The sequence below is a fragment of the Corvus brachyrhynchos genome, unplaced genomic scaffold (genome assembly GCF_000691975.1).
Source record: "Corvus brachyrhynchos isolate BGI_N302 unplaced genomic scaffold, ASM69197v1 scaffold200, whole genome shotgun sequence".
In the NCBI taxonomy this organism is placed as follows: Eukaryota; Metazoa; Chordata; class Aves; order Passeriformes; family Corvidae; genus Corvus; species Corvus brachyrhynchos.
Window position 1 is genome coordinate 3983476 of NW_008236184.1, and position 10579 is coordinate 3994054.

The window sequence follows — 10579 nt, forward strand, 5'->3', positions numbered from 1 at the left end:
CCTCCCACCCACCCTTCAAAGAGCAAAACAGCTCCTGGGCTCAGCGATGTGCCAAGAGTGCAAGTAGCAGAGAGAAGAGCTTCAGGGGAGAGACTCCTGGTATGTGTTGTCAAGTCAATGAGAGACCACAGATGGACATGGAGGTCCTCAGCTAAGCCAGGAGGGGGAGGGGTGATGTGGGATGATCTGTCTGAAAACTGAAATTCCATTATAATACTGATGGCTCAGAAATTACAAGCTTGCAGGAGCTGCCACTATGGATACAAGGGGGCTGTGTAGACTGTATGTTTTTGCTGCTGGCAAGTGATTGTCTTAAACCAGATGTGCTAGACTTGAGGAATGGATAATTTTATTCCCTTTTTATTTATTTATTTTCTCCTAGGGAGGGAATAATTTTAACTTTGAAGTTAATAGATTGGTAGGTCCCTAATCCTGGTGTTTCACTAGCTTGTTCTTTTGGGTTTTTTATTTTGCTGACATTGTTGAGTTTCAAAGATACTGCTGACTGTGGCAGAGAAATTTGGAGAGTCCTCCTTTGAATGGTATTTGAGACTTAAAGTCTTGTAATCAGCATCAGTAAGCAACAGAGACCCACCTTCCAGGAATTTTCAGACCAAAGTTTGAATCCATGGAGGCCTGGCAAGATGCAAGGGACAAAAACCACACAGAGATCTATTTGCATATCTTTACACAGAAAGCAGTGTGATTCCTGTGAGGATACAGTGAAGCAGGAAGAGAATTCCTTTGTGATAACTTCAGAGGGACATATCTAGAATCCAGCTTCTGAGTGACATTCATTGAAATGTGTAGGTATATAAATTGGATATAGAGCTTCTTGATGTTCCACATAAAAACTAGACTGATGCCTGACTAGTGTACCAGGTTGTAGGCAACGTGTCCTGGTTTGGACAGAGTGGCCCCAAGACATGGGGGGAGGCTCTACAGAGGAGTGTCAGAACCAAAGAGCGTTGGTCATCATCAAAATCATTACATCTGTGGTGGCGCTTTCTGAGCGGAGGATACCAACCTACAGCCAGGGTAAAAGCAGCAGATACTTGCTCTGTAGTAACTAGTGTTTTTACTGAGAAAGTAAAGGCAATGGAAGTATCTCAAGAAATATGTACAGCTTTCTACAGAGCTACAGATTGAAGAGAAAACATTTTGACTGGCCTCCTTGGATGCAGGTTGTGACTAGGTGATGCTGGGGATGAAGTATCTGTTTCAGACTGCTGCTTTTTCTTTGCATCTGCCTGAGTTTCCAGGGGTTTGTTTGTGTGTATGTACCTGATTAGAGCAGCAGCCAACTCTGGGGTGTGAAGTCATTGTTTTTCTGCTCTCCTGCTGATAACCACACTGGATCATGTATAGTCACCTTTTCAGAGGCAGGTTGTTGTTGTATATTGCTGGTAGGATTTCTCACAGGAAAGGAGGTCATTGCTATCTGGTGCTGATGCTGTGGCTGTTGGAAATCTCACTGAGAAGGTTTTACTGGTACGTTTTAGGCCACAGCACATCAACGTGAAACAGTGCAGGGAGTTGCTGTCTTTGTGCAGCCTTAAGCACTTCCAGTTCATGTCCTGGTTTTCTCCTTTGCTTTATGTTTCTGATTTTCCAGAACATTCATCTTCTGCAGCAAAATCAACAGTTCTTGTTCTCTGCCTCAGGTATTTTTTAAATGTCTCAGATGCTGAAACAAAATTCTTCCTGCTGCTTTTGAGAACTGAAGACAGAAAACAGTGCCCATTTGACTAGAATAAGTAAAGTTGGCGAAATAATTACTTTTTGTTTCTTTATTCCCCTATATCTTCGGGTTGTATACTGAGTCGCATGATGACGTTCATTTGCAGCAGCAGTTGGAATCTCTGTTAATTTAGGACTGTTAAATAGGGTCCTGTAATCAAGCAGCTCTCATGGTTCAGTAGGGGTCACAGTGGTAGGAGGACTGGGTCCTCAGTATGCGCTTATGTTACACCTATAAAGCTGGTTCCCTGGGAAGGCATCTTTTAAGTTTAGTTCTGTTAAGGTCTATTAAATTGAAGTTGTATATGCAGAATCTTTCTCTGGACACTGACACATCTCTTACCTACTGCTTTTCAAATATTCCTGCAGGACTTCAGGCCTTACCACACTCAAGTTGTGCTTCTGGCTAGAACAGGGTCTCTACTTTATCATGTCCTGAAATAAGTGAATTGAAACATATGCTTCAAACTGAATTGTGGAAGTAAATCTTAACTGTGCTCTAGATAATGCCACTACTTGTTATTTCTTCACATGACTTGTCTTTGAACTCAGTAGAGAACAAGGCAAAAACTATGGTATAAATAGCTCTGTTTATACATTTTTAATGCATTCAATTCGTTGTGGATAGCTTCATTAATGTTAAATGTGGTTCTAAATATGGACGGGGATAAGTGTTTTCTTTTGAAAACCTTTGGAGTCTAGCATGTAGGCTGGCCTCTTGTTTTAACTTCGATTCCATTCACGCTTTCTTTCTCTTTGTTGCAGGAGCTATTGTGACAATCTTGGCTACCACCCATTAAGTGCTGCTGACTTTGGAAAGATCATGAAAAATGTCTTTCCAAATATGAAGGCCCGTCGTCTAGGCACAAGAGGCAAATCAAAATATCCTTTGCTAGAACGCTTCTCAGTAACTTGTTCTGCACTTGCTTGGAGAACATCTGTCGTTATGGCTTAACTACCAGCTAAATGTAGAAGTAATGTTGAATAAAAAATGCCGACACTTTTCCAACGTTCTTTAAAAATTATTAATTGCAGTAGTGTTAGGTTGCAAGATACAACTTTGGAAACGAGTACTTATATTTAGATTCTGACACTCAGTTGTCACAGCAGCGAGGCATCCAGAAAGTTTTATAATTTAGTACAAAGAGATACTGGAATAAAGGAACCAAAATTGTTAGTGATTTTCAAACCATTTTTTTCATTGGCAGCAATTTTTTCTTTTCCAAGCTGAGAATTACACCTTCCCATGAAAACCCTTAGAAGCTGTGGTGAAGTAATGTACTACCTTCTGCATTCCCCAGGACTGGCTCTTGCTGCGTCCTGACATGCTGGGTAGGCAAAGCCACTGCAGTAAGCAGAGAAGGGAGAGCGTGAAGAGGCTAAAAGGCACTGAGGTGTTCGTAGGTTCTAATTAAAAACCACTCAAAAGAAGTAACAGCAATGATACGGGTGTGCTGTAATACTGGTCTTTGCCAGGTCTCACTTGAAGCATGCACTTAAAAAGAGAATTAAATTCTAGCGGGCAGCCCGGAATTGCTTGTCTTCCATTGAGGGGAAAAAAAACCTTCCATGTCATAGTAAATGGAAAAGTTACGTGTCAGTTAAACTGTTTCATAAAATACAGTGTTGGATTATCTAGTAGTGAAATCCAAAACTCAGTACTCATGTTCTGGATAGAGCTAGAGAAATGTTAAGGAAGAAATCATATGATGTAATTGTAGCTTGACCCAGGGGATCTCTTTAAGTTCTATTTCCACTGTTTCTAATTCAGAATGATTGAAGTGTGACCTTGTCTCACACCTACCGTAATTCCCAGGCTCCTTAGATTTCTTTTACTGTAATTATGCTCCATCCAGGTTAATGCAAGCAATGTCAAGCTCCATGGCCTAGGACAGAATACAGACATGTTTTCAGAATGTGAAAAATTAGTGATCCTGGAAGGGATTTGTGTGTCATGGCAAAAAGACACTGTGTGTCAACTCCCAGAGTAATGTTGTGGAGAGGAAAAAAAAGGCTGATTTGATTTCTAGACCTATAAACAAGTGAGTACAAGTAATAAAGGGAGTATATTTTTGTGTACCAATTTGATTAGATCAGTGTAAGAAAAAGTCTGGGTCTTTATGTCTGTGTTTTTACAGAAAAATTATCATGAGTGAGGAGAGAGTGCCTCAAAAATTGTGTGAAATTGTAGGAAGAAATGTACTCATCGGGCACTTTGTCTTGTCCTGGGAAACTCCAGTTTGAGGAAGTCCTTTAGGAGAAGGAAATAAAGTAGAACCTAAATTCGAGAATGCATTTTTTAGTAGTGATTAACTTTTGGAAATTTCTTCTCCCATTTTGTTTTAGAAAGAGAGTTTAGTCCAAATTTATGTTAATGATTTGAATATTGAGTAGCTAATCGAAATTGCCTGGCATGGTTTAGTGCTTGTTCTAAGTCATCCCATGAAATTCATCATACCTAGCATCTTTGCATAGATGGAGAAGCCCAATGACCTGGCCAAGAATGCAGCCATTGATAGGCTTTTGATTCTGGCTGGCTGTGAGATCATGCTAATGACAGGAATTCTTAGTTCTGTGTTGAGTTTGCTTTTAAAGCTTATGAGGATTATCAGAATAATTACTGCTCTTCTCTCCTATCCCCCAACTAACAAGCAGACAATTTAGACCTTAATTGTTGTTCACATATTGCTACAGTGGACTGAGGAAGAAGGCTTTTGTGCATATGCCAACACTGCCCAACCTTGACTTTCATAAAACTGGAGATGGGGTATGATATATATTTGCTTATTTATATATCTTTCTGCAAGTTAACATTTATTATGCTGTTTTTCTGTCAGAACTTTTCAAAACAAAGTGAAGATCTCTGCAGCTTTTAAGATTGTTCTTTATGATTCTTATATTCTGAATCATTGTTTGATTTTTTTTTTTCTGTAAAGTTCACAATGAATTGCAATACTCTTGAACTAATTTAGGAAGTGAAGTAGACTTCCACAGTGTTCCCATCCACCATATACATGTTTTTAACTCTGACTCTCTTTTGCTTTTACTGTATTAAGTCAATGCTAGGGAAGAGATACCCCAGTGAAAGTAGCAGTTCCTGGGTAACAGTGATTACTGATTTGATAAGACTCTGGATACAGGGAAAATCAATTGTTGGTGGTCCAAATATTAGGATTCTGTCTGTGATTTTCTTCCAGAAATGTCAGTTCCATATAATGCCTTTGGAAACAACCTGTAGATTATTGTCAAGACATTTAATTTTGAAGGATATTGATGTTGTGATCTCATTCTCATAACTTCATGTAAAAAAAACTGTGAACATACTATTCAACCTTTTGTGTGATTCTGATAATAATTTGCTTTCTATTTTTGTTTTCATGCCTTAATGACCCTTATTAATTAAAGTAACCTTTCCTCCTTTGTTTGTTTGGTTTAGTTGGATGGAGCAGAGCCATCTGGGCAGCTGCAAAGTGCTGATGAGGAAGTCGTCTCTGCAGCCTGTCGGCTTGTTTGTGAATGGGCCCAGAAAGTGCTGAGCCAGCCTTTTGATACAGTCTTGGAATTGGCTCGTTTTCTTGTCAAAAGTCACTATATTGGTACCAAGTCAATGGCAGCTTTAACAGTAATGGCAGGGGCACCAGCAGGTAATGAGATAATGCTGGATGTTGAAATGGGGGATCTTCCTACTGAGAGTAGTAACAGCTTGCTTTGAGGAAGCACTTCTCTTCAGGGCAAACTTTAACACTGACTCTGAGCATTGAGCATTCATTTACCTGATTTTAGTCACATTGCTGCAAATTACTGTTCATGCTGGTAGTCTGGATAAAGATCTGAAAATCAACACTGGTCTCAGGTTTAGTTGATGATCCTCCCATTCCTCTGGTGAGGACCCTGGTCTTCAGGGCATGTGAGTACTTTTGCTGAATTTATATACTTGGCTAGAACAGGAGTTTGGTGCTGCTACAATGCTGGTTTGTAGACAGACTGCTCGTGTAGCTGTGTTTCTGTCTGATAACTTGCCCTAATTCGGAAAACATTTTCTGTCAAGAGCAGATTTTTTCTGTGGTTTGTTTCCTTCTGCATGCTCGAAATCAGTCGCTTAATCATTTAAAGTGTGTTTTGGTGACTGTGGATACAAAAACGAAGGATGAGAAGGGAAATGCAGGTGCACAACATGCCCCCAGACTTGCCTCTGAGAAGTTCTGCTTAGGCCTATCAAGCAAAATGAGTTCAGATCAAGGCCAGCCTCTTGAGACTGGTAATTTTAAATGGAGGAGTGGTGTTCAGATGATCCCCTTCTGGATCACATCCTTTCTCCTTCCGGCTCTCTTTCCTTTATTCCAACTTGGACCTGACAGGTGGCAGTGCTGGGTGGTTTTTTTGCTGCCTGTGTGCTCTATTGTGACCTATTGCTTGGCTACACTGGTTCTGCTTGCTGTGCTGCTAGAAGGGACACTCAGTGTATTCACGTAGCTTCTCCCCCTCACTTCCTTCAAGACAAGATGATTTCCTTCAAGGAAAAGGGCACTTACTTCCAGTGCATGCCTCTATGGCTTGGATAGTCATTTTAGAAGACGTTCTTCCTGGCATGGCAAACAAAATATTTCCATTCCTCTTGCAGGGAACTCCAGTGTCTCTGTGCATTAACTGAGGAAAAAGCAAACTTTTACCCTCAAAGAAAAGTTTGAGGTTTTTTTCTTATCAGTATTGCTTGCCCATATAGAAGAATTGTGTGCCAGTAATTGCAATATATTTGGGCATTTCACTGCTCTGTGAAGAAGAAATTGTGAAAGTGGAGATGTGTTGTGACATTCAACCCCTCGTGGTACATGCAGACTGCTCCTGAGAAAGTGGGGTCCCAGACCACGGTTGCTAAGCATGTGCTGGGCATCTAAAACCAAACAATTTGGTTTAGTATTGTAAAATTAGTATTAGTAAAACTAGTAAAGTAGTAAAATGGTGTTGATTCATTTATAATTAGGAGTTACTTTAAAGCTGTGTAACCTCAAAGTGTAAATGAAACAATATTGGAGCATTTCTAAAGGGGTATTTCAGCAAGGTTATTTGGTCTCTAAAGAGCACGCTAATCCTCTTGACTGTTAATAAACAAAAGATCATAAATGTGATGTGATTTTGTAAGGGAAATTATTACTAGCTGCACAGAGGACACTAATTCTCTGTTTTCTCCCTGAAAGCAGCACTTGCTTGCTATGTGATCAGTGAAGTAATTTCTCCAAAAAAAAAATGTTCTTCTGTTCTAATTTTCATTGTTTTTTCAACTTTTTCTTCTTATCTTTTTTCTTTTTTTTTCCTGAACACTTCTCTTACTGCCCTTTTTTCACCATTATCCCTGATAACACAGAGGCTTTGATCCATTCTGATATTAGATGCACCGTATTTAATGCCTTGGCCATCAGATAATGTCATCTGCTCAGAGCTGCTCCTCTGTGACACAGGCCCACAGCTTTCTGGAAACATTTTTCATTTAAAGCTGCCTTAGAAGAGGTAACAAAACAAAACCACGGCAGATGATGGATTTTAAAGGCTCATCTGAAACGTGCCCGCCGCCCTCTGCTGCCAGTTCAGTGAAGTGCACCGGGCTCAGATTGTGCTGGCACACGTTGCCATTTGACAGTACTAGAAACAAGAGGCCCATAAAAAGTATTTTAGCAGCTAATGCCCAGCTTGTCTAACAGACAGAGATTTTGCCACAAATGTGGAAATAAACTGAAGCTGAATAGAATTAAGCATGAACTGGATGGGAGCACCTCATGGAGGAGGTGTTCTCAGAATGGTTTTGGAGATGCCTGCTATGTATTCTCTGTTAGAGACAGAAGCGACACCACAGCGGACAGGGTATGTTTGGTCATAATTCATTCTCCTTCTTTTGTTTTCAGGAATAAAAGGGATCCCCCAGCCCTCAGCTTTTATACCTACTGCTGAAAGTAATTCCTTTCAACCACAAGTGAAAACTCTGCCATCTCCTGTTGATGCTAAGCAGCAGCTGCAGCGTAAGATCCAGAAGAAGCAGCAAGAACAGAAACTGCAGTCTCCTTTGCCAGGAGAGTCTCCAGTAAAGAAAACAGAAGGCGCTGCAACCAACGGTGTGACCAGTATATCTAATGGAAGTCCTGCCATTCTGTCCCCTCCACCTATTGGCATTGTTGTGGCTGCTGTCCCCAGCCCCATACCGGTAATGCTCTCCAGCAGTTCTCTAGAGAATCCACCCTATGAAATTGCTGTACATTGCCAGTACCTAAGCAGTGATGTCAGTGGCATAGAAGAACAATTTCCATTCAAAGGCTTGGGTGCCTTGACGCTTCTCTGTCTGGGCTGTGTTGTACCACATTAGTTACAGGGTTGATACAGAGGCAGCAGAATTCTGATCACATAACATAGGCCAAGTTCATCTCTGAAGGCATTAAAGTGAGCCTTGAGATGAAGTTTAACCAGATGAGAGAGCTGACACCAGTTGTGTGGGTTACTGAGACCCTAATATGGAATCTAAATTACCTTTCATTGGCCCAGTGCATTTAGTGACAGGTGCAATTTTATTTTGAATGAATTTCTGTAGTACAGAACATTTTTGTCTTTCAGTCATATAAAATAGGGCTGGGGAGCACAGCAAGGTTATTTGGTTTTAAGATGTTCACTGTGCTGTTCATTTCGATAGGTAAGCCAGTTCTTCTGCCTGACAGTGAGTTTGTATTTAAATCACTTTTGAAACCTTAACAATGAGCAGTATTTTGAACACATCCTCCCCTCTTTAGCCTTCGTATGTCTGTCTTTTTGTCCCAGGTGGTGAAGGATTGTATGAGAATGACCCTTTCATTAGCAGAAGAGCAGACTAGTGTGTAGACCAGTGCCTCACACCTTAAAAATAGGAGGCATGTGTCTGACTGCCAATCCTTAGGCAGAGAAATAGAAATCGTCTTGGACAAGAAGAGGAGCTTATTTTGTTTCAAACTGACATGCACTAGCTTTGGTGTATTGAGCTGTGTTGTCTTTCTCACCTTTGAAATGCTTAGGGCTGAGGTGGTGTGTGGGCTTTGGGGAATTCCTGCTTCATTGCCACACCTTTTCTTTTTCTCTCTCTACAGGTGCCAAGGACCAGGCAATTGGTGACATCTCCAAGTCCTATGGGATCATCTGATAGCAAGGTCCTGCCGCTCAATGTTCAGGTGGTCACTCAGCACATGCAATCAGTCAAGCAGCCACCAAAGACTCCCCAGAACGTTCCTGCCAGCCCTGTTGGTGACCGCTCTGCCCGGCATCGCTACCAGCAGATCTTACCGAAGCCAGCAAACACCAGTGCTCTCACCATCCGCTCTCCCACAACGGTGCTATTTGCCAGTAGCCCAATCAAGACTGTTGTGCCAGCTCCACATGTGAATTCCTTAAATGTGGTGAAAATGACAGCAATATCTCTTGCCCCGAGCAGCAGTAGTGTGCCCGTTAAACAGTCGCCTTCAGTTAGCACTAGTGCAGGAGCAGTGGAAGAAGGGAGGACTGGTCCACAGATCAAAAATGGATCTGTTGTTTCACTTCAGTCTCCAGGATCCAAGCCTAGTACTGTTGTAGCCACACCTGCAGTCAAGATCAAAACGGAACCGGAAGCATTGCTGGATGAGAACTCGGTGCAGGGCCAAGAGAGCTCTGACGTGTCTAAATCCATAAAGGCAACCCCTGACCTGCCTCCTGCACAGCTAATTAATTTTGAGGTTGCAGCCTTGAAGGTTTCAACAGATGATGTCATGGACCTAAAACCAGGTAAGGGCTGTGATCAGGAAGCTGAAGAAGCAGGGACCAAATATAAGACACAGTCTAATGAAATCACGCCAGTTTCTTCAGCAGGCAATAATCAAAGCACTCATAAACTCACAGTTGCCAGTCAAAACTTGTCCAGCACCAGCATCAGTTCACCTCCTACTGGTGAGTCTATGATTAAAGACAAAACATGCACTAAAAGTCCAAGAAAGCGACAACCTTCCACACTTCAGGATTCCCAGTTACCACCTGTAAAGAAACCACTAGTGGAGCAGTTTTCGACTGGTAATGCTGTGGAGGGTCAAAAAGCTAACAATGTTAAGAAGGCTCTGAAGGTTGGATCATTAGCTAACAGTGACAATACAGCAACACTTGCTCAAATTCCCGGCAAGGTACCTGTGACAGTATCTGTACCTTCTGCAGCTGCTGCAAACTTAGCAACAGACCTTTCTCTAAGCACCAATTTAAATACCTGTGATCCTGCTTTAGAACAGCAGCTTGCATCAGCATCATCTCCAGATATAAAAGTAAAATTGGAAGGAAACTTGTTTATCATAGAAAATGATTCAAAATCTGATGGCAGCTTTAACCCAAATACATGGCACCATATCACCAAAACCTCTGACTTTGCATCTGTGAATTGTGATCAGCAGCAAGATATCAGTGTTATGGCTATTGCTGGCCACTCTGGCTCTAGTGACTTACAGGAATCGGCGTGGGAGCCGGTGCACTGCGAAGGTATACAGCAGGATGTGTACAGCCAGCAGTTACAGAGCCAGATCCAGGACTCCTTGGATCAAATACAAGCACAGTCTTCAAATCAGTTACCTCTGCAGTCTGAGCTGAAAGAGTTTGAGCATACAGTCCCTCAGTCAAATGAAAACTTCTTTTCATTTGATGATGACCTTACCCAGGACAGCATTGTGGAGGAGCTGGTGCTCATGGAGGAGCAAATGTCCATGAATAATTCCCATCCTTATGGTGGTTGTCTAGGAATGGCACTTCAGAGTCAGGCCACAGCTCAAGGAGCTCCTGTGTCATCTCATCCAAGCAGCACGCACTTTTACCATTC

The 10579-nt window shown here is 41.7% G+C and overlaps 1 protein-coding gene across 1 annotated transcript in view; it reads left to right on the top strand.

Moving 5' to 3' along the window:
* The window catches only part of RFX7 (regulatory factor X7), a 27947-nt gene that overhangs the window by 11755 nt on the left and 5613 nt on the right, over positions 1 to 10579 (top strand). Inside the window, exons 4-8 of the mRNA XM_017736857.1 lie at positions 2506 to 2622; positions 4423 to 4507; positions 5177 to 5384; positions 7638 to 7933; positions 8841 to 10577. Of these exons, the coding sequence (XP_017592346.1) occupies positions 2506 to 2622; positions 4423 to 4507; positions 5177 to 5384; positions 7638 to 7933; positions 8841 to 10577 (2443 nt within the window). The remainder of the gene's footprint in view (positions 1 to 2505; positions 2623 to 4422; positions 4508 to 5176; positions 5385 to 7637; positions 7934 to 8840; positions 10578 to 10579) is intronic.